The sequence below is a fragment of the Esox lucius genome, chromosome 7 (genome assembly GCF_011004845.1).
Source record: "Esox lucius isolate fEsoLuc1 chromosome 7, fEsoLuc1.pri, whole genome shotgun sequence".
NCBI lineage: Eukaryota > Metazoa > Chordata > Actinopteri > Esociformes > Esocidae > Esox > Esox lucius.
Window position 1 is genome coordinate 19,156,193 of NC_047575.1, and position 24,985 is coordinate 19,181,177.

The 24,985-nt window shown below is 40.8% G+C and overlaps 2 protein-coding genes across 4 annotated transcripts in view; both read right to left on the reverse strand.

The window, feature by feature from the left end:
* The window catches only part of si:ch211-26b3.4 (connector enhancer of kinase suppressor of ras 2), a 69,159-nt gene extending 51,353 nt beyond the window's left edge, over positions 1-17,806 (reverse strand). For both annotated transcript variants that reach the window (XM_010898814.3, XM_020048640.2), the window contains exons 1-2: positions 17,515-17,806; positions 11,147-11,310 (exon numbers count right to left, since the gene is read on the reverse strand). In XM_010898814.3, coding sequence (XP_010897116.1) covers positions 11,147-11,310; positions 17,515-17,581 — 231 coding nt within the window. In that variant the 5' untranslated portion in view covers positions 17,582-17,806. The remainder of the gene's footprint in view (positions 1-11,146; positions 11,311-17,514) is intronic.
* A 5,076-nt stretch (positions 17,807-22,882) lies between these two features.
* si:dkey-237j10.2 (protein CXorf21 homolog) lies at positions 22,883-24,984 on the reverse strand. 2 transcript variants are annotated; one of them, XM_020048301.3, is made up of 3 exons: positions 24,818-24,984; positions 24,393-24,527; positions 22,883-24,223 (listed from the first exon to the last, which is right to left on the reverse strand). In XM_020048301.3, exons 2-3 carry the CDS (start codon positions 24,520-24,522, stop codon positions 23,562-23,564), a joined length of 792 nt encoding a protein of 263 aa, XP_019903860.2. In that variant the 5' UTR covers positions 24,523-24,527; positions 24,818-24,984; the 3' UTR covers positions 22,883-23,561. The 2 variants fall into 2 exon arrangements, with proteins under 2 accessions (XP_019903860.2, XP_012989912.2); XM_013134458.3 differs by lacking the exon at positions 24,818-24,984 and having other exon boundaries at positions 24,393-24,592.
* Position 24,985: the final 1 nt, after the last annotated feature.

The following is a 24,985-nucleotide window of genomic DNA, read 5'->3' on the forward strand; positions in this document are numbered from 1 at the left end:
AATCTGTGTGCAAGGTGGATTTATCCAGCAACCGGCTTTGTTTACAAAACTGTAGCTCACATTAGTGAGTGGGATTTAGTGAGTGGGATTTATTGCTACCTAATGCCATCGAGAACTTTGATGTGTCCGTGGATGAGGCTAAATCGTCTGCAGCGTGTGCAACAGATGGCATTGACTTTCAAGCTCTTATCAATCGGGCAGTTTTGGAAACCTTCCACATACCCAAAGTAAACTGGAAGAAGAGGCAGAGGCCAGAGAGACCAAACGGACAACTCTCTATTCTATAAGTAGGCATTTATAGCTATTTGGATAATTCTGTCATAAGTACCGTTCTGCAGGAATAGTATGGTGAGGTACTGAAATTATTACCACTATGATATATAGTTGGGAACGGCCATGTCAGTTATTTTCGTTAACTGATAACATTCCGGAATGACACCCTGTCTTTTAGACAATTAGCTAGATTTCATTTTATTAATACAATAGGGTAATGCATATTCTCAAAACATTTTGATTAATGTCCATAAATTGTGCTTGTTGCTAGCTGGTAAACTCCAATGAGGTCAACACCGTAGGCCTAGTTCAAGTATTTTGGTATTTTGGCTGTTTTTGTGCCTTTGGTTGGTGCTGGATGGAGTGGACTTTAATTTCTTTACTTGGGTAAAATTTAAGTCATTATATCAGTGTCTAACACAAACTATGAGACAGGTGTACTTTTAGCCAACCATGACCAAAAATAATGTTATTTTGATACATTTTACACCCGTTGCTACTCTCAAAATACATGTTTAGGGGAGTATGCCCAGGCCCTCCAAACCGAGGCTTTGCCCCCCAATCCATTAATTTCTAGTGGCGTCCCTGTACAGCACACCCTGCGTTGTTTACATCGTTAAAAGCAGCAACATCCCTGCCGAAGCTGAACTTTGGGGAGAATCCACCAAAATGAATGTGTACAAAAATACAGACAGCTATCTGTACAATCGATCAGGGTGGGTCAATAATGCAATTGTCTGGGAGGTGAAAGAGAAGAAATTCTTCATTTTCCAAGCAAAGTTGAGTGCAAATTTACCTAAATTACCACTGGTTCTATGGGTGGTCAGTGTAGCGTAGTGCAGCCAGTATAACACAAAATCTTGTACCAGTAATAATATACACGTTTTCTCAATGTCAGGTTAACCATTCCTACTGTTCAAATGGCCCACCATTTACAACCTGGGTTGCTGTGGAGAAGGCTGGGTTGGTGCAATTTTCTCCTGTATTAACTTTGTTATTAAATTAGCTAACACTATATGTTTAACAAGAGGTTTAGCTAGCTTCACTAACGTTAGCTAGGCCATTGGAGTTGGTTGCAGCGGTGCAGCAGTGCAGACGAAAACAGATCACATCATTCATTACACTGATTACATGTAGATATGATTGCAAATACAATATATACATGCTTAGCTCATCCAATGGAACTGGAAATATCTGGCATTTAGCATGATAAGAATAACTAGTAAAATTATTACTAGTAAAAGTAGTCAAAGTTGTCAATGGTAGGTAATGGAAGGAGACAGTGTTTTGCCCGCCAAGTGGGCGTTCCCATATGCCGTGACGACACGTGAAAACTATCAATTGACTGGTGACTACGACATGCACCATTTACAACATCTGGACAAAAGTTTTCTTTCCTTTCCAAAAAAGTCAAAAAGGAAGGCTTTGAGGGAGAAACAGAAGGGTTAAAATTAAGAGACCACGGCAAATTGAACGCTTCTGTTCCTCACTCAAAACTTTCCCTTTCAACTTTTTTGGAAAGGAAAGAAAAAGGTGCAGTGGTCTCTTAATTTTGTCCAGAAGTGTGTGTGTTGATTCATGATTTTTGCTAATATTTACAAATTTCATTCTGGTACAATTGTATGCACCAATTGTGTAGACCATGTAGATCCCAATTCCAAATTAATTAAATGTTGGAAAGGCGGACAGTAACATTTGTACAAACACCTGTTTTTGCAAACCATTTGCAAGGCTAGAAGCAAATAATGTCTATCAGCATTTTACAGTAGTGATTAAGTTTTAACTGCCATGGCTAGCCTGATTAGACAGTGATTTCTCAGAAAGGTAAAAACACATCATGTCTGGGGTCATAGGATTATGCAGGCCTTTACTGTGCCTCAATCAATCACAACACTTAACAGGGGATATTAGGCTTCTGAAATTCTTTGTTTTGGACGAATGTGGTTCTCTAACAACCATTAAGGGCAGGTAATCTTAAAATAGAGTTTCTTACATTCACCTTGATAAGACCGTGAGCATGTAAATCCTTATCTGTTACTCTATTAGTATGCTGCTATGAACAGAACTTTCTTCTGTTCATAGCAGTCTCAGTTAATTTTACCACATTAAAATACATTTTTGTCCTTGGATTAAAATGTTAAGGGGCTCTAGATTTGGCGCAGCGAGAAAGCCTCTGCCTTGCAGTTAGCTTCATCATTGGGTTTGAATCCTGCCCCACTGCCCCAGGGTTTGAGTCCTGCTCGTGGATAAGAGAAGTGCAATTGGCTAGCAATGTCCGTTTGGGGGGTTAGTAATAAAATGTGTCTGCCTTTTCTCATGGTACTCCAGTGACTCCTTGTGGCAGTGTAGGTAACTTTGAGTTCAGTCTAGGTGAAAGGCCAGAGAGTGCTTCTTTCCAGCACATAAGGATTCCGGTCTGGACTTCTTGGTTGAGTACACAGAATGATAAGCACCACAAATAACATTGGATATGCTTCGGAAGACATGTATCTCAACATCAACTGTGATGAAGTAGGGCCTTAATCACAAATAGGATATCACAGATGTATGTTGGAAATATGCATGACAAAAATGCAGGACTGCTGGGCAAAAGAAATGCTAGCCCTACGCAGATCAATGTTTTTTGATTAAATGGACACAATATCATTCCCTTTTCAATTAAAGAAACTTAAACAAATCTAACTTTGCAAGACTGAGACAATGATTTTTTTGTTTAGGCAGTGCCAGACCACATCGATTTATAATTCTATTGACACAAGTCTAGCCCCTGAGTGGTCTTTCCAAACTGCAAATTAATGTGCTTTTCCAGATAAGAGCTGTGCTCAGATTCATGCGTGTGCACATTTCTGGATATTCTTAGCTAGTTATTAGCCCAATTATAAAGGTCCCATCATAAATCAATGTTGATTCAACTTTCTTCTTTCTTTTTTTATCTGCTGACTTTGTTCTTCTGTTGGAAGTCACCTGAGACAAAATATTCACAAGGGAGTGTCAAGCTATTAACCTACATTTCGAGTATGCCAGTCTGTATATGGTTCTGCTGTTTCCATTGTTGGTTTGTATTATCATAATGAACCTCAGCTACTTCCTGCTGACTGGAAGGGAACATACTTAGTCATTTGTGTTCAGGTAATTTTTTATATTACACAAAGGAGTTGGAAAATACAAACCAGAAATACCGGCCATGAGAGGAACATTGGAGATTGAGACCCCCAAAAGTCAAAACAAACAGGATTGAATAGAGTAATTTAAATATTGTTTTATTTAACACTTGCTTGTAGAGACAGTTAAATCTTTTGTCAGGTAGAATGTTTCAGATTGATTATCCAGTAACCATGGTCTGATGTTTAGGCAAAAGTTAATAATATATGGGAATAATAATTCATTTTATTCATACATGATTCACATATTTGGCACATGGTCTTACCAACCAAGTAAATAATCATTAATGGATGTAAACCCCCTAATGTAAAAAGAGTTTACATTAAATGTCTCATTGAATGAGGGCCAACATTTAACACTACAAAAGGCTTCTGGGGTAGGTTATATTGTGTAGGTTATATGTAATGTAGGCTATATCATTTTTCTATGTAAAAATCTCATGGGATTTGCTCGATAAGTTTTGTGTAAAGAGCACCACTGGTTACTGTCTAAACCTGTAACTTAAAAGTGGGTACAGCCTCAGTGTTCATTGTAAATTCTCTGAAGTTTCTGATCAGTGCTCTGTGCCAAAATAAATTAGATTGAACATTGGTGATAATTATAGTAATCAGTCTTTTTATAATTTCAGGCTATGGACTTCATATGCAAGAGGGGGCCCTTATCAACTGTAAATGAATCCATATTTTATGTTAATTAATTACCTAATTAAATAGACAGTATCACATTAGGCTATTTCTACATCTGTGTTCATACCTTCACAATGGTGTGTCTGTAGCGGATGTATTTCGTGTGCATTGCTGTCTCTGATTCTTGAGGTCTAGTCAACAATAACCGCTGTCACCATAGAGAAATGCCTCCTTCCTGTCTAACTCACGACTATGTAGCTAAACCAGCCCGGTTGCCATGGTAACCCCAGGCTTTTCACTCCTAATTACACTAAGTCCAGTGTTTCCATAGCTCCTTTGCCTTATTGATTTTCCTCTTGCTTCATTCAAAATATCAAAGTAATGTGCTGCTGCTGTCTGTTTTCCTCACTCCATTCAGGCTGCTCTTTATTGGGGGCTCCTCCATTGCTAGTTGTCTATTACGCCGAGACAGAGGATGATGAAACACAAAAGGCAAGTAAGAATTAAGTATGCTTTAGTGTACATCCTTGCACATATGCTAAGCAAGACTATAGTAAGGCCTTTGTTTTTGGCAGTCAGCCCATTGTAGAGAAAATGGCCCGTTTGGCTGTTAGGTGGTGGTGAATACTGTACTAGCTCAGCCATTTTCCTGCAACCTTCCCTTCAGTGGGTTTTCAGGCAGAGAGACACTTCACTGCTCGGAGGGGACTCTTTCCTTGGCTGTAATATAGTGGGAGTAAAATACCTATTACATCAGCAACACAGTAGCATCGCTCTGTCTGTTTGTCTGTCTGTCGGGTCACTGCCAGCCGATGAACAATAACCTCAAACTCTCAACAGCCCACACTCAGTTTGATGTCAAAGCAAGTCAGCGGTCACACTGACAATAAGCCTTCATTGTCTTTCAGTCCATCCCACTTAATAAATAATCAACCCAGGAAAGATCATTTTATTTCTGAAACTGAAATCTGTTCAGCCCACATCCATTCTGGACGGGCCACTAGCAACGCAGTGTGTGTGTGTGTGTGTGTGAGACCACGTCCGTGTCCACTGTCCCTCTCGTCCCCTCCACCTGCAGCTTTCCCCAGTACAGTCATTACTCATGTCAGCCTCCTCTCAGCAGAGTGACGCAATGTTCAGCTTTAGTGCGCTCCGTCCGGACCAATGGGGACAATGGGAATCGCAGCACACCACCATGCTGGAGAAAGGATGCACAACAAATTACGTTGGAATGTAAAGGATGACAAACCAGATGGCTCAACAATCACACTTCCAGACACAAGCATTCTGACACACCCATGCAGCCTCCACTGGAGGACATCCAACCCAGGGTCCGGAGGAAAACACCACTCGATTGCTTGTCTTGTACCTTCTTAATGGGATGAGCTACAACCTTCTATTTGGGATGAGTCAAAGAAATGTGCCATTTTCTACAATCTGTGACTGTTGCTTATAAATTTACCTAATTTGTTTCAGTACAAGAACATTACTTGAAGTGCGGTTTAATACACTTAAATTATCATAGAAAAACATATTTAAGAGAACATTTTGGGGAATCTGGTTAATTATTATTATTATAAGATGTCATGGATGATGTTGTAGAATTGGAGAATTACAGGACACTAACTTGAAAACAGTGTTGTAGCGGAGGGTAAACGCATGTAAGTGTTTTTTTCTTTTGAAATGCATTTTCTCACACTTTCATTTAATGAATTATCATTTACCCACTTATTACCACGATCCCAGCATTGCTCAGGCACATGAAGTGTGAAGTATGGGTGGAGAAAGGGCACAGTGGTACAGAAAGAGAGGAGAGAGGTTAGTTGTTTACTGTGGTTAATTCATAAATATATATTTAGTTTACAAATCACGTTTGGTGGAAAATGTGTCCAGAACAGATTTTTTTATTATATTAATAACCTGATTAATTCCCTACACTAGGCCTTCCTTTTTAGTAGACTTACATCAAATCCAATTAATTGATACTGTTTAAACCAGAGAAATTCATAGTTTACCTAGCTTTTTTTACCACTACATCACTGCTTGGAAACACACACACATTTCCCCAAGTTAGTCAAATGTAACAAAATTGGGGGTTTTTTTAAGGTGAAAAGAGGGGCCCTGGAGGAAATGTTGGGAAGCACTAGTCTAAGTAACACATTATATGTGAGTGGTTGTCTGAGTGAAGATGTTGACCGGACAGGGTGTAAAGCAGTTCAGGCATGTTTCCTAGGCCTCTAAAGATGTTTTGCTGCGAGTCACTCTGTCACAGGGAATCACACACTAACCTCAGCTAGGTACACACACCTCACACACAGGCAGCCTCTCTCTCTCACGCTCACACACACACACATACACACAACTGCTGCTGTCTAGGCCTATGGATCCATTACCAGACACTTACCCGGCCCATCAGAGAGGACGTGTGCTGTGTGGCCCCTCTTTGATTCAGTCACGTCAATACACAGCTCTCAGCTCACTCTAACAGGGCTCTTCCCATGCCTACTGACTGTCTGTATGACTCATCATACACCAAGGCCAACAACACCCACTGCATGCCTCCCTTCCTGATGCACACAGAGCAGGCTCCTCCCGCTCCACCTCTATCTGCCCGTACAAGGATAGATCACCAATGAATCTGAATTAGCCTTTAACTCCTGCAGAGACAAATCACGGCCGCGACTCCGGGCCCCAGTCTCAGTTTCTGGTTCACTGAGCACTGCACCTGACCCCCTCCCCTATTGCTTGCTCCTCAGCAGATGACACTGAGCATGGCTGCAGACTAAACATATTGTTCCTGGGCAATTTCGAAGGTAAACCTTAGTATCCAAAAAGAACATGTAGAATTTCCTAATTAAACCACATTGTTTATTATCAGTATGCACACTACCATTCAAACGTTTAGGGTCCCTTAGAAATGTCCTTGTTTTCAAAATATATAGATATATTTTTGTCCAAATAACATCAAATTGATCATAAATACAGGGTAGACATTGTTAATGTTGTAAATGACTATGGTGCCCGCAAAACACCAGTCCCAACATCAACGATGAAGAGGTGACTCTGGGATGCTGGCCTTCTAGACAGAGTTGCAAAGAAAATGCCAAATCTCAGACTGGCCAATTAAAAGAAAATATTAAGATTGGCAAATGAACACAGGCAGTGGACAGAGGAAGGTAAGAAAAACGTGTTACGGACAGAGGCATCTAAGTTTGAAGTGTTCGGATCGCAAAGAAGAACATTTGTGAGATGCTGACCAAATGAAAAGAGGCTGGAGTGCTTGGCACCATCTGTCAAGCATGATGGGGGCAATGTGATGGTCTTCGGGTGCTTTGGTGATGGTAAAGAGGGAGACTTGTACAGGTTAAAAAAAATATTGAAGAAGGAAGGCTATCACTCCATTTTGCAACACCATGCCATACCCTGTGGATTATGCTTAATTGGAGGCAAATTCCTCCTATAACAAGACAATGACCCAAAGCACAGCACCAAACTATGCAAGAACTATTTAGGGAAGAAGCAGTCAGCTGGTATTCTGCCTATAATGGAATGGCCAGGACAGTCACTGTATCTCATCCCTACTGAGCCGTTGTGGGAGCAGCTTGACCGTATGGTATATAAGAAGTGCCCATCAAACCAATCCAACTTGTGGGAGGTGCTTCAGGAAGCATCGGATGAAATCCCTTCAGATTACATTTCTAAGTGACCCCAAACTATTGATCACTGTGGAAACCTCTATGTACTGTATTTTGGACAATTAGTTATCCAAATGAGGTGTTAAAAAAGTCAAATAGACCTTTAACCCTCCCCCAGCCATTCCATCAATTAGATGTATCCCAGAGCTAGCACACCTGAATCAACGTATTAACTAATTAACAAGCCCTTACCTGTTCAATAAGGTGAGCTAGTTCAGGGCTAAAACTAAACTGTGAGATGGCTGGGGGTTCCCCAGGACAGGTTTGGATTTATATTTTAGACCAGATAGAAGTTTTTGATTTATTTGTGTAATTTGGGGATAGGCAACATTCATTGTTACAAAAACTTTTTAGAAACTTTTTTAGGAAATTATTGTTGAAGGTTCTCTGTGAAGCTAATTGTTATGAAGGTATAACAATATATGCCACATTCACCCCCCGTTTTGGATCCTTCTCCAGTTCCGTTCCGGCGCAGGCGGTCTGTGTCGCCAGCCTTCTAGCTAGCACCACCCTAGCCTTCATTATCCAATCCCGGACTGTCTTTGTGTCACACCAGATTATTGTATCCGCCCCATTAGCTGTGTGTATATATGTCCCTCTGTTCCCTGTGTCCTTGTAGGTTATTGTACACGTTTCTAGGCTACAGGTTCTTGACTGTAGTAAAGTTCTGTTGTGCGTCTTATGTAAGGGCTAGATTTATTTTGAGTTACGTTCTGACTCTAGTTTTGGTGTGAATTTCCTTTAGCTTTGAATAAAAAAAACTATTACCTGCAACTTGCTCTGCTTCCCTTCCTGAAATGTGACATTATAATTAGTTTCACTCTTTCATTGTCAGTACCCTTTTTAAGGAGTATATCTGTATTATTCATAAGAGTTGTGGATAATATAGATTATAATGTACCCCATTTCCAAAAAAACAAAAACAGAATGTGATGCAAATCAACCTATTTTTAATAGAAAGTAGTACAAAGACAACATATTAAATGTTGAAACTTAGAAATGTTATTGTTTCTAGAAAAATAAATGACCACTTTGAATTTGATGCCAGCAATATGTTTAAAAAAAGCTGGGACAGGGGCAACAAAAGACTGGAAGTTGTGTAATGCAAAAAAAATTAAAAGGTGTGGAACTTTTCACAATTAATTTGGTTATTTGGCAACACGTCAGTAACATGATTGGGTATAAAAAATAAGTATTTCAGAAGTAAAGATAGGAAGGTGTTCACCACTCATTGAATGACTGCACGGGCAAAGAGTGCAACAATTTAAGAATAATATTTCTCAAGGTAAAATTGCGAAGGGTTTGGGTATCTCAACATATACAGTACATAATATAATTAAAAGATTCTGAGAATCTGGAGAAATCACAGTATGCAAGGGACAAAGATGAAAACCAATATTGGATAGCCATGATTTTTGGGACCTCAGGCAGCATTGCATTAAAAACAGACACAATTCTGTAGTTGAAATCACTGAATGAGCTCAGAAACACATCTGAAAACCATTGTCTATAAACACACTTTGTTGTTGCATCTGCAATGAAATGTTTAGTTAAATGCAAGTTAAAAACCTACCATGCAAAAAATAAACTATACATAAACAAGATCCAGAAATGATGCCGTCTTCTCTGAGCCTAAGCTCATATAAGATGGACTGAGGCAAAGTGCAAAACTGTCTTGTGGTCTGACAAAACAACATTTTAAATTATTTTTGGGAATCGCCGCGTGGACGCCGAATCCTCCAGTCAAAAGAGGAGAGGGACCACTCGTGATGGTGTGGGGGTACATGAGTGCACATGGCATGGGTGACTTGCTCATCTGTGAAGACACCATTAAAGCTGAACAATATATACAGGTTTTGGACCAACATATGCTGCTATGCAGACAATGTATTTCAGGGAAGGCCTTGCTTATTACAGCAAGACAATCCTAAACCACATTCTGCAAGTATTACAACAGCATGGCTCCATAGTAAGACTCCAGGTGCTGAATAGGTCTGCCTGCAGTCCAGACCTGTCACCCACTGAAAACGTTTGGCAAATTATGAAACGAAAAACAACAAAGGAGACCCTGAACTGTTGAGTAGCTGAAATCCTATATGAAGCAAGAATGGGACAAAAAAGTCACTATCAAAACTACAGCAATTGGTCTCAGCTCACAAATGCTTACGGAGTGTTGTTAAAAGTGGTGATGCAACACAATGGTAAACATGCCTCTGTCCCAACTTTTTTGAAACATGTTGCTGGCCTCAAGTTCAAAAGAGGCATTTCTCAGTTTCAACATTTGGCATGTTGTCTTTGTAATATTGTCAATTATATATAGGGATTCAATGATTTGCACATCATTGCATTAGTTGTTGGGTTTTTTTGCATTTTACACAGCATCCCAACTTTTTTGGAAACAAGGTTGTATTATAGCTTAGTTTCAGAAGTTTGCATATTCACTATATTTGGTGTACACGTTCTGGGATTTATTCTTTCAACTTTCACTGAGGCAATTGTTGATATCTTGAAAATGCTTTCTAGTTAAGATTATATTGGAAAACATATACTGCAATCCATTTCTCTTACAGGGTGCTACAATTATTTTTCATGTAATGATAAGAGTGTTTACTATCAATCTGTGATATTTACGGAGTCATTTATTTCAAATGGAAGCCCCACAAGGTTTCCTGACATCTTCCAGTGTCCAGAAAAGTGGATAAGCAATGTAGGAGTATGGTCTCATTTGCATATTTTGTTATAACATTTCTGATCTTAAGGGAACAACACATATGTTATGCGACATTAAATATCTCATAACACAATTGTTGTCAATTGGATATTATTTTGGAAAACAATTCCAGACACTTTAATGTCAAGAAGGTGAAACACCACCCTCTCTAAAGTTATTTAAACTCCCTAAAGTTATAATTGTAAAGGACAATCTTTATGTTCAGCAAAGACTTTTCTGTAAAATGGATTTGACCTTAGACTTACAGACTCGCAGACTTTAGCTAATGTCTCAACAAAAAGCTTGTCCATATCATATAGCATCCATAACTCTTGTAATTCATGTTTTGTTTGTCCATTTTGTGATAAATCTAAGTTGTGACGGCCATAACTCTGGAACCACCCTTTTCAAAATAAATGGATGCTATTTACAAAAAGTCTGTAGTTTTACATCTTAATCAGTCATGCCTTACCAAGCCTTGTCTCTCAAGCAGTACAGAAACAAATCTGACAACTAGGCTAGCAAGATATCTCCTGTACGTTGAACCACCTTGACAGCACCATTGCACTGGAAGGCATCAATAGATTCCATGTCTGCACCCCAGAGCTACAAATCAACAGCTCTGTTCCTTTGCCCACCCCTCCTGACTCCAGGCCTTCATTCCTAGATTGAGTCCTCACCAGGGCACAGAGTAGGTCCACGGCCTCCAGGATGAGCTCCTGGTGTCCAATACGGGTGACTCCTAGCTCCTCCAGCTCCTGGTGGGTGATGTGGAGCAGCTGCTCCCCGCTGATCTTCTCCCGCTCAAAGTTCTTAATGTACTGCTGAAGACAGTCATCCAGACCTGCATGGGGGACAGACATAAGGGAATGACGCGGAAGACTGTTGGGCACACATTGGTTTTATAGTTTTATTTTGTTATTTAGTAGGAGAATGGGCTGTTGCTAGCTTTAGAAATACAATTAAAATATGCAGTGAAATACTTTTTTCTTAAGTGTATCAATCCATTACCAGGTTTTGTGTGTTTGGTCCAAAATGATGCCACTCCTGAGTGTGCTCTTAATCTCCACAAAAAGAGACTTTATTTCACCTCCGGAGAGGAAGCAGTCTACCGGCTGAGTTGCTGTCTTTATAGAGCAGTACAGCCAAGGGAAAAAGTACTAGTCCATGAGATCAACTTCCCTCCCATGACATATTAAACCATCCTTATCAGAGCATAGCATAGCCACACAGAGCCATAGAACCCACTGCAATATTTTTGTATTGAAGCCATGTCCACAGACCAGGCAGAACAGTGGGAGGATTCACAGCAGAGTCTCAACTTTCAACCACAGCATCCATCTATGGCTCCCGGGAGATGAGTCATCTCCCGCCACATAGTGGAGCGGAGCGGGCCACAGCACAGAGCTGACCCACATTACACACACCGGCTGGGCCACGTCAACTCACCAGAACACAACACACAAACGCTCATGGCCACAGGCATTCAACAGGGGACAAATTTGCCAGCTTGATGGTTCCTTGGTATATCAAAGGATGATACATTCAGAGCCATTTATACTACATAGATAGCTCTAGGTATGTATAGCACTTTGAAAAGATTTCAGACCCATTCACTTTCTGAACATTTTATTGTGTTATAGACTTAGGGTCAAACAATTAAAATAATGAATCGCGATTAATCACATAATCTTCAGTAGTTAATTGCGTTTAATGCAAATTTAGAACGTGTTCAGATTTTGCCCTTAAAACACACTTTTCTGTTTAGAAACCAGTGCATTATAGTAAAGAAATACTTTGTTTTTTTGCAAACTATGGACAGTCCTGGATTTGGAATAAAATGATTGTTTGTCAATGCTCTTAATTTAGTTTAATATACATGCAATGTCCGTCCATACCTTACCACAATAACTGGCTGCATATAAATGTAGCCCCTGAAATATCTAAATAGAATGTTGCTGGTCTATGATCCCATAGTTCCACCATCTCATATTGTTTTCTTGATTAACGTACCACGGACAATAACTGTTACGTTAGGCTACAGCATAAAACACATCAGCCCCTCTTATCTGGAGAGCTGCAGGGTGTGCAGGCATTTAACCCACTGAATCACACCTAAGCTGGTCAAGATATTGTGCTTTGTTGTTTAGGCTGAAATGTGGATATTTTATTGAAAATGAAAAGCTGAAACTTTTTATGTACAAGTATTGAAACTGCTGTCCACGACATTACATTGTGCTCAGATTGCACTAGAACTTGATTGGAGTCCAAATTAAATTGATTTGACACGATTTAGAAAAGCAAACAATACTGTCTACCTAAGGACCCAAACTTTACTGTGCGTGTCATGCACTTACCAGTATGCAGACTTCCAATATAGAATTGTGTCAATAGGAATAAATGTGAGGAACATTATACAACATTAGTAAAGCATTGAAAGTTCCCAGGAGCACAGTGGACACTATTCTTCTGAAACTGAAGAAGTTTGTATTCACAAAGACTCTTCCTAGAGCTAGCCATCTGGCCAAACTAAGTAACTGGGCAAGAACCTAGAACCCAGTGGACACTCTAACAGACCTCAGAGCTTCTCTGCAGAGAAAAAGGGAACTTTCAATGCTTCCCTGATCTGATGAGACAAACATTGCTTTAAGTGTAATTATTGTTATTATTATTCAATTGTAAATTAAGTGTTTAACACAACACAATGTGGTGAAAGTGGGTCTGAATACTTTCAGTTAAATGCCAACTTTAGCCTGTATAGTCAAGCAAATCATCTGAATTAAGGACCACATTTGTACAGCATGGGTAGAATTCTTGTCTTGTTGTGTTATGTGCTGTAACTTCATTTAGACTCAATATAGGTCCTAAAAATAGTCTTAGACGTGCCCCAAACGTATCAATTTTTAAATCCAGGTTAAAAAACCTTCTCTTTTCCCATGCCCATGACTGAGCATTTAAACTTAACCACACTGTTAAGCCTTATAGCTTCCTATGTTTTTATCCCTTGTTTTCTTATTGTATTTTCTTATTATTATGATGTTTTCATTTGTTTTTATGTTTTCATTTGAGTATTTGTTTTTATATTATTGCACTTTCATATATTATTCTTTGTAAAGCACATTGAATTGCTTCAATGTATGAATTGTTCTATATAAATAAACTTGCTTGCTTGCTTTCAATGAGCATACCAACAGTTCCATACACTTGATATAAACCTTGATGGCTTGGTGTTTTGGTGTGCTAGTGTGTATGTGATTGTGCGTATGTGATTGTGTATGTATGTTTGGGGTTGTGTGCATTTGTTTGTCTATGAATGTGTATTTGTGAGTGCACGCAAACATTCAACCATCCATCTAATGATCATGAATGGTTGCTTTCATTTGAGAGTTTGCCTCTTCTGGGATTTCCATTCTATTGCCTTCCTCTAGCTATCAAGGCTCCATGGCAACAGTTGCCTGGTGATCAAGAGGTAAGCCCTGGTAAAGAACTGAATTATCAACTGTATATTATTTCATTGTTGCTCCCAGATCTTTCACAGAATGAAATACAAAAGGTGTGTAATATTAATTCTAAATGACGTTGACATTTTACCCAGCGGAATAATCCCAAGATCTTAAATACAGGTCAGTTTCTTCATCATACTCTCACAGCCATTGAATACGCAAATAGGGAGTTATTAAATAGATGAAGTACTTTTCAGCTGATTTGCTAACTGTCCAACCACAATCAACAATATAAGACATACATTAGCAAGACAGCTTCACAGTCCATGGTGCTGGTTTTTCATGAACGCCTTAAATGGTGCATTGGTGTTTGTCATGCAGTGTTGTGGAAGATACACTGAAAAGACTTCTAATGTATTCACACTGAGAGAAGTAAAGCTACACTAAAGCTGCCCTTATAGAAACATAGTTCACCAAAGTAAAGTACATCCAAACTTTTAATTATTCACATTAAATTGGAAATGTCATAGACCAGGCAGTCCATAAATTGGCACCAAATTATGTAGGAATGTCTGCCGGTCCACAGCATATTCATGATGAAAAACTCTTACTGATCCAGGTAACCTCCAATGTACACTATTTAGTGGTTGGCACATACAGAGTACTTTCTCATGTACTCCTATGCCTGGCCATGGCCAGGAATCCTGGGCCCCCTGAAAATATATATGCCCCCCTCACTTATAGATGACATTGATAGTATTACGATCAGAGGGCCTCCCAAGCCATGGACCTTGTGAATCATATCCATCTTTCCCCCGCTTTGGCTACGGCTCTGCTCCTATGTATTTGGCTCTAGCTTTCAACCGGTTCAAGCTATAAGCTTTAATAACACACAATGGTTACAAGCCATGTAAGGTCACATGCAAAAATTTAAAATCGCAGTTGAATGAATGGGAAGCTCATTTTCCACATACGATACATACTTATTACTTGATGATCTTTCTTGACATTTTCATGTGCTTAACAAAACCTTTCTAATTCATTAAAGTCACTTTGATGAGATTATGTCAATAACCTAAGACCCAATAGCCTACGGCCAAATTCAAGTTCAATCACATAATTGTTTCCGGATATCCCCAGTGTGAACTAAAACTATAAAATGGGCAGGTTGTCTACAAATTGCCTGGCTTTGGAGTCATAAGTTATCAGTTTGTAATATACCCTATTAAACACTGAATAAACTGTATCAAGTGAAAGTTAAGCAGAACTGATGGGAAGTACTAAAAAAACTACCTGGATTTGAATTTAGATGAATTGGTACCAAATTACAGCAAATTGTAGCAGAAATCCATAGTTCACTACTCTAATAATGTGCCGTGCCTACTTGTGAAAAAGGTGCAAAGACATTATCACAGAATGACAATCAGAGTCCATATTGCCCCGGGAAGCAACAGAGTGTTTAGAGTAGAGGTCCCCTTCAAGAGTCCACTGCTGTCAACGCAACCAATAACCCACTGTATGTGGTCTGGAGGGGATGTGGATATTCTTTACAGCTGTGGCAGCACAAACGCATTTCTCAACATATCAGCGTCCTCCATGTCTCGGATTGCACATCAGCACCCATTCTGTCTCAAATGACCCCAGGACAGAGATTAACCCAGCTTTGTTTTTATGCCTGTTGTATTCTACCAATCTTATAGACTGTCAAGATTTTGCTGTGTACTGGCTTCATCTACTGGCCCACAGTGTTTAATATGACAACAAATGACAAAGATGTCACTTTCCTATTAACTTCCTCAGTTGTTTGGATTGGAGAATTTGGTACTGAATGGAAGTTCCTCTGGTTGTGTGTATCAGCTGCACAGACGTTGCCGACGGCAAGCCCTGCCCTTGGTGTGAAGGCTGGAGACACATCTGTGACAGTGATGCCAGAGGCAAGTAAGGATGTGCATTTCTGGACTGACACATGGCTAGCAGAAACGACTGGGAGGACATCACCCATGCCTGTGTTGACACATCACAGCTTCTCTGTTGGACGGTGGTAGAATCAAAAATAAAACCCTGTCTCCGGTTGAGAGAAAGTTATCACATCTATCTTGTGTTTGGATGTTACTTTTTTCCCTAACATGAATATCCCAGCGGATCTTCAGAACGTAATGTGCCTCAGCATGCCAACCATTTTGAGTTTACCATAAATGTACATCTTAGAGGTGAAAGTGACTATTGAGTTTGCCAAAACTGCTGTACGGTGCAATGTCCCTGTCCACTGTGCTAGGCTGCAATATCAATGTAAAGTGTGGTCTCTCTCAACACTTTGGGCTTGTCCGAGAGGATCACAACAACTGCAGATGACTGCTGTCTGACTGATCTGAAAATCCCATTGCATGGTAAATAATTAAATAATGACTCATTATTATTTGTAGATCAGTCAGTCACAATTTACCACTGACACAATGAAATTCAGTCCTCTCAAACACAGTCAATGACACCTAAGTGAGGTCCATGGTGCTAGTTTTGCAAATGTGTCAATTGATGCCAACTCTTATTCAACCAGTGTGTGTATGTATGTGTGTGTGTGTGTGTGTGTGTGTGTGTGTGTGTGCATGTATGTGAGTGTGTGTATGTGTGTGCATGTGTGTGTGTGTTAAAAAATGTCCCCAAATTGGTTAAAACAGGAACATTTGATTATTGGGGATGTTTTCCCTGTCCCCATTTAGAAACATGCAGTGTTAGTTAGGATACATGTTACAGTTGAGATGAGGTTTAGGGGTAATGTTAAGTTTCTGGTGTTTCGGTTGGGAATAGTAAAATATCTGATTATTTAGGGGGAAATCTTTTGAGGTATCCATTTATATAGCTAAATCTGGAGTGTGCATGTGTGTGTGTGTGTGTGTGTGTGTGTGTGTGTGTGTGTGTGTGCGCGCGCACGCGCGTATCAAAATGATTGCATGCGACTACTGAGTGACTGATCTACAAATCACTTTGCATCATGAATAGCAACTCATTATTATTTCATAGATTAGTCAGTCACAATTTACCCATGATACATTGTGGTTTTGATCCTCTTGAACACAGCAATATAACGTATTCTCTGTCCATGGTGCTAGTTTTGCAAACGCATCTATTGATGCCAATGCTTATTCAACCAGTGTGTGTGTGTGTCTGTGTGTGCGTGTGCGTGTGTGTGTGTGAGCGTGTGGCGTTTTGGTGCGTGCGTACGCGTGCTTTACAGAGTGAGAGAGCATGCAGTCTTTATGGTATGAGGTAATCTAATTGTGATCCTTATATGGGTAAACGGATTGTTGAACACCTTTACACATATGCCTGAAATCGTGCGTTGGTTTGAGTATTTGGTTGGTCTTCTACAAATGCGTAGCCTAGACTACATCAGGCCAGAGTAATAATTAGGCTACACTGAATAGCGCGCTTCAACATCAGGGTCGGATACACAAAATGGCACACGATCAATATTTCAATGCACAGAATAGCACCATTCTACCCCAAACCAGTCCGAATGTATTAAACCATCATTAAGATAAAATCGAAGTCGCTTCAAAATATATTATGTCAAGCAAATAAAAATAGACATGTTTTATAATCTTTACCTTTCATCCAATCCAGCACTTGCTTGGGTGTCCATTTGCTTATAGGTTCCATCACCAGGGCCATCATCGATGTCTTCAAATCCTTCAAAAAAGGACTTGGTCGAGCGTGAAAATTGTGTATTACAAATCAGAAATGTGCCATCCGTATACCAGAGATAACATAGCATAGGTGCACCTTACTGGATAAAGGCATGGCTGGTGACAGTATCCTGGGTACGGAATGCGATGGTGCAGTCCACGCGCTCAGAGAAACGACTCACCCGCCCCTCTCTCTCTCTCTCTCTCTCTCTCTCTCTCTCTCTCTCTCTGTCTGTCTGTCTTTCTCTCTCTCACTTGTTCTCGTTCAGTTTCTGTCTCTCTCTCAGACACACACACACACACACAACTGTACCTGGCGACCCAACTGTACTGTGTAGAGAAGCGAGTCTCTGAGTAAAAGTATTGCAACCCCTCCCTCCTCGGCACACCGCAGCATCACATGCTCCGTTCCAGAGTCAGAGGGAATGGTGCAATAATACATAATTACCTGGTGCCTTCATATAGAAGCATTGGCAATTGAATATAAGGCGTAAGAATTAAGTATAATGCATATTTTAAGACCTTATTTTCAGAAATCTGTTCACCCCGTAAACTGACGTCATATCCAGCCAAGAGTAAGATCAGAACATATTCCACTGTGTTCTTTAACCAATAGAAGTATTGTGATTAATGCCTGTTTGTGGTCATACAGTGTGGAGGAAACCCATAATAAACTAGGTCACTCTCCAATTCACAATGAAGTAATGACTGAAGTAAACATGCAATACACAGGGGTGTGTGCGTGTCTGTGTGTTTGTGCAGCGTGTGTGAGAGCGCGTTGTTGGGGGGCTCTCGCTTACTTTTTTGAATTTGAGAACAGGCTACACGTAAAAATAAAAAATGTCGGACGTCGCATCCACAAACGTGCGTGTGCTTGGCTGGTGAGTGCGTTGCTGTAAAATAGCCTACATTGAGCCTTCGTCAAGCGCTTGGACGCGCTTAGTTACTCCGCAAGCGTGAAAATCTACTCGGTCACTTTAAAAAAGCTGTTAAAATAACACACCAATATCTGTTCCCTACCTTTAACCGGCCGATCTCATCACTTGCTATTAGGCCTATTTCGAATAGAAGACAATCACTTCTCACAATGTTCGTTAATTGTCGTCCAAGCATAGAGAATGGGTTATGTTTTGCATATTTAACACTTAGGATTATCGATGGATTGGTTTTTCACCAGAACCGAGTCAACGAAAGGAATTGTCCTTCACATCTGAGTGACGGTGGCCTGTTATCAACAACTACATTGGTGCTTGAGTGTATTAAAAATAGAATACGTTCTTGAGACAATAGCTATGTCATACATACGTCAGTACTGTAAAACCACAAAATGGCAAATGCTGGCATGTGTGCGTATCACTTCATTCTGATATTCCCGTGTTTAATTAACTACATAGAAAAATAGTATACTTACTACTTCAACAACTATAATCAAAGATGCATGATGTGTGTGCACTGTATGAGTCTATTGGACATCACAACACTACAGGACATTTAACTTCATCCCACTGAGTCACACCGTGATATGGTTAATAATTCAGTCATCGCTGTTGTTGGCCAGCATGATGAAACATACATTGAATTGCATAAGTATTCATCCCTCCAGGTCTTTTTCATTTTGTTGATTTATAATCTGGAATAAATGCGTATTCAACAGGGATCATCTCACTTTGATCAACACCGCATTCACAACACAACATATTGAAGGCGAAATATTGTTTTAATTTGAATTAAAAAGTAATTTAACAGAAAAAACTAAAATATGTTAGTTGGATTCAATACTTGGTAGAACCAACATCGGCTGCAATTACAGATCCATATCTTTCTGGATAGGGGAGACCAGGAACGGTTGTAACACTTGTCACCCTGTCCTCAGTGTCTCAGAATACAAACAATCTACATATGTCATTTACAAACTGGTTTGGTTATTATATATTTACATCAAACTACAAATGCATGGTGTTGTTTAAAATATCATGACTGAGGTGAACACATTCACCCATGTTATGTAATCCCAGCACTGCACCCAGACCTCCTTGGACAAATATCTAACGAACACATTCTGTTTTACTCTGGATTAGTAATAACATTTTCTTGCAAATTATTGCAAGTAACCCTTACCATTACAGCCATGACATAGATTCCATTTTAGCTATATGTTAAAAATGTGGCATTGCTAACTTGCATGAATATCTCTAGACAGACTGGATAAACCTGATATAGGTTTGGTGAATGGAACTACGAGAAAGTTGATGCCATCACAAAAACAAATTTGGTCCAAAAAATAACTGTCTTACAACCCTGTTTCCAAAAAAGTTGGGACACTGTGAAAAATGTAAAGAAAAACAGAATGCAATGATGTGCAAATCATTTAAACCCTGTATTCAGTAGAAAACAGTCAACAGACAATATATCAAATGTTGAAACTGCAATATTATTGTTTCTTGAAAAATATATGCCCACTTTGATGCTAGCAACATGTTTCAAATAAGTTGGGACAGAGGCAACAAAAGACTGGGAAGGTTGTGTAATGCAAACAAAACCTGGTGGAACATCTCACAACTAATTAGATGAATAGGCATCAGGTCAATAACATGATTGGGTATAAAAAGCATTCCAGACAGGATGAAGTAATGATGGGAAGGGGTTCACCACTCTGTGAAAGATAGCACAAGCAAATAGTGCAGCAATTTAAGAATAATGTTTCTCAACATGAATTTGTAAAGAGTTTGGGGATCTCATCATCTACGGTACATAATATCATTAAAAGATTCAGAGAATCCAGAGAAATCTCTGTACGCCGGGGACATGGCTGAAAACTAATATTGGATGGCCGTGGTCATCGGGCCCTCAGATGGCACTGCATTAAAAACAGACATGATTCTGTAGTGGAAATCACTGCATGGGCTCAGGAACACTTCTGAAAACCATTGCCTGTGAACACAGTACTTTGCTGCATCCAGAAAAAACATATAAAAACAAAATCCAGAACCGCCGCCACCATCTCTGGGCCCAAGTTCATTTAAGATGGACTGAGGTGTGGAAAACTGTGGTCTGACACATGAAAATGTGTCAGACCACATGGACGCCGCATCCTCCAGACTAAAGAGGAGAGGGGCCATCCAGTGTCTTATCAACGCACAGTTCAAAAGCCAACATCCGTGATGGTATGGGCATGCATTAGTGCAGTGGTTCCCAACCACGGTCCTCAAGTACCCCCAACAGTACACATTTTCATTGTAGCCCCAGCCAAGCACAGCTGATTCAATTTGTCAACTAATTATCAGGCTCTCACTGAGTTGAATTGGGTGTACTTGTCCAGGGCTACACTGGCCTGCTTGCAGTCCAGACCTGTCAGCTACTGAAAACATTTGGTACATTATAAAACAAAAAATACAACAAAGGAGAACCCTGTTGACCAGCCGAAATCCTACATCAAGCAAGAATGGGAAAATATTTAACTTTCAAAACTACAGCAACTGGTCTCAGTTTCCAAATGCTTACAGAGTGTTGTTAAAAGAAGAAGTGTTGCAACACAGTGGTAAACGTGCCCCTGCCCCAAATTTTAACTCTCTCAAGTTTGATAGTCATTGTCAGTCACCAGAAACATTTCAGCCTTGCCATAGATTTTTTTGGGATTGATGCCTAGTCTTTGACTGGACAACTCTAAAGGCCAAGGTATACCTCAGTCACATGGCACATTGAGGCATTCCACTCTTGCCATTTAGGCTCAAAAGGTAAATTTTGGTCTCGTCCAAACAGCAACCCTTTTGCCATATATAGGCTCTGTCTTCCACATGTCTTATGTAAAACCCAGACCAGATTGACCAGATGTGACAGACTGTCAGCAATGGCTTTTCGCCATGCCACTCTTCCATATACTGTAGCTTTGTGGAGCAGCCGGGACATAGTTGAATTTTTCTCATCCCGGCTGTGGAAATCCTTCAAATTTATAATTGACTTCTTGCTGGATTCAAAGAACACTGACCTGCTTACCCTGTCGCTTAGGTTTGGTGGACAGCATACCCTAAGGGAAAGTTGTGGTGATGCCACACTTAAAAAATATATCATTCATAGAAAACTGTGCATAAAACACCAAGGTTATAACGACTTTAAGTTGCTCTTCTGCTAAGGTAAATATTGTAGCCCACACATGACATGTGGTTTTCCAGAAACTTCTCCCAGAACTGTTTTGAAAGCTCCTTGGACGTCCTGCTGTGCTTGTTTGGATATGCTCTCTGACATATTGTTGTGCCTTCCAGAAACAAGTGGATTTAATCAGAAACGATGTGACACTTTCATTTCACACAGGTGGACTTTATTTAAGCAAGAATATTTTTGTGTAGTTTGACTTGTGTATCCTGTGGAACTATTACTGAGCTACTGCAAACGTATAACTTCAGAAGGCAGTCAACTGCACCAACGCTTCAAGTGTTAAAAAAACATGGTTAATACTAATGCACTCAATACCTTTATCTGTAGTTAATAAAACCAAGATATGAAACATTACCTCTTCAACACTGAGATCATATAAGACAGAAAATCCAAATTAAATTAATTGCAGTTGAGACTGTAACACTACCAAATGTGCACAGGATGATATTACGAACTCCTTTCTTTCATTCATAGAATATTTCAGCATACAGTCAGCCTGCATTTGACCCTTCCCACATTCACCATCCCCACCCAATCCAAAACCACCCACCATCCCCACCCAATCCAAAACCACCCACCATCCCCACCCAATCCAAAACCACCCACCATCCCCACCCAACCCAAAACCACCCACCATCCTCACCCAACCCAAAACCACCCACCATCCTCACCCAACCTAAAACCACCCATCATCCTCACCCAACCCAAAACCACCCACCATCCCCACCCAATCCAAAACCACCCACCATCTCCACCCACCATCCCCACCCAACCCAAAACCACCCACCATCTCCACTCACCATCCTCACCCAACCCAAAACCACCCACCATCCCCACCCAACCCAAATCCACCCACCATCCCCACCCAACCCAAAACCACCCACCATCTCCACCCACCATCCCCACCCAACCCAAAACCACCCACCCACCATCCCCACCCAAACCAAAACCACCCACCATCTCCACCCAATCCAAAACCACCCACCATCCCCACCCCACCCAACCCAAAAACACCCACCATCCTCACCCAACCCAAAACCACCCACCATCCCAACCCAAAACCACCCACCATCTCCACCCACCATCCCCACCCAACCCAAATCCACCCACCATCTCCACCCAATCCAAAACCACCCACCATCCCCACCCAAACCAAAACCATCCAACCCAATGTGCCACTATTAACATCTTTATTGAATAAGTCTCAACTTAAACCTTATATTCTGGTAAATTATTAGAGGCAAGTCAATAGTCTAGTGCGCACACACACAGACATTTCACATAATGTCATTTTGCACCAAGACGGACAGACACATACGGCCATTGCTCTCCCTAACCCTCTCCTCTGCTGGTCTAACAGTGCTTTGCTAATAGTCCTTGGCATGGCTGCTGTATGAGCCAGTGGCTCCCGACAGTGTGTGAAATGGTGGCATTGGCACTCTCATCCCTCACACACTGGTTTGCTGTTAATCTTCTAGAGCTCGAGCAGCATGCCACTATGATCAGTAGCAATGCCATCATAGCCTACCTATGGAACAAAAATGAGCTTAATGTCGCTCAACTACATCTGAGTTAAATATATGTGCATATTTTGTATATGCTCCATTTGTCTTCCCAAAGTAAATTATAACTTCACTTGAAATGAATAGCAGGGATCCGAATGTGTAGTTACAAAAAATTTGGCACCCCTTGAAGATATTTCTTTAAACAATTTACCTTTTGAACCGTATGCAAACCAATGACCAACAAGTACACAGATTCAGAAAACAAAACCGAAACTGTAGGAGTAAGGGGACCAAGTGGAACTGGAGCTGGTTTCATGTGAGCTGAGGGTTGGAGATGCGCAGTTCAGGGGAGCTAAAGTGGGAGCTGGCAACGGTGCAGGTGCTAAGGTAATGAAGGACAATGCTCTGGGCTGTGCTGGAGTCAAAGCCGTGGTCCTGGCAGAGATGCTGACTGAGCAGCTTCACCGGTGCTGGCATCAGGCCCTGGGGAGGGGTCTGGACAAGAGGAGAGCTGCCCCGGGCCAAGCTGTCCTGCATGTGCTGCCTGTAGACCTCCAGCAGTTTACTCTCCAAGTAGCCATTCAGCATGGAGTTTGACAGAGGCTCTCGGTTCAGGGTGGTGATGCTGTCCATGACCAGGTAACCCTCATCCTGAAGGGGCAGGGACACCATCTGCACCCCAGGCTCCACAGGCCCGGCTGGCTCCAGGGAGTCCAGGTCTCCCAGGTCCTTAGACTGAAGGAGAGGCCCTTCAAACACGTCACTGGCCAACCGCGGGCTCTCTGAGCTCCTGTTGCCCACATGGTCCCCCCTGAGCTGCAGGTCAGGGTAGTCTTTGCAGAAGGTGGTGCAGCACCAGGACCGATAGAGCTCCAGGTCTCCATAGTCGTCACTATGGCTGTTTGGTATGGTGAGCGCATTACTGGGCGTGGTTGTTGCTCTAGGACCAGACTGCCACAGGCCTTCCACCTTTCCTGTTCAGCCCCACACACCAGAAGCACATTTCACGTGTTCAGTGGAAATGTTAATCTACATTGTACTCATTCCTGGATGTATTTAATGTTATATGAGCATTCTGTGATGTAGAATAGCCTAATGATCCAGCATGACATGCAATATTTGAGACATATTCAAAATGCTTACCTGGCATTGAACCTGGGTTCAGAATAATATTGGGTGCGGGATGTGGTGGACGTTCCTGAGCCTTTGTGGATTGGGGTTTACAATCCTCTTGCCTGTACCTCAAGACTCTGATGAAGGCTTCGCCCAACATGACAACTACATAACAGTTGTAATCTCAGTACAACAAGCAGCAAACCACGCAAACTAGCACTTTCAGTTGAGATTCTCCATAGATTTATTTTCTCCAAGACAAGTATGGAACAGTATAAATCTGATCTGACAATATCTGCACATTAATCTGGTGTAGGAAACCACCTTAAACAATCATGGGACATACAGCCTATCAGGCTCAAAAGAAAAATAATACACACTTATATTATTTTCTTGCTAGTTCTTATAAAACATAAAATAGTATAAAACACATGACATTCTGAGAATATTCCTACCTCTGTTCTTTTACAATAGATGAAGTTCCTTCTGTCTGTACACTAAAACAAGGTTTATAAGTTATCTAAAGATTTCTCGTACTAGTGAGCAAACCCTGAATGTAATAAGCTTCTGCGTATCAAATGGTGAAAACAGGAAGTATTGAGAACACTCACTAGCCCTACACT

What these genes read in the sequence shown, in the direction of transcription:
- si:dkey-237j10.2 (XM_020048301.3), bottom strand. Translation starts at nt 24,522, where the DNA reads ATGTTGGGCGAAGCCTTCATCAGAGTCTTGAGGTACAGGCAAGAGGAT. An exon ending in GAACCCAGGTTCAATGCCAG is followed by an intron (nt 24,224 to 24,392) that starts GTAAGCATTTTG and finishes GGGGCTGAACAG; the next exon opens with GAAAGGTGGAAGGCCTGTGG.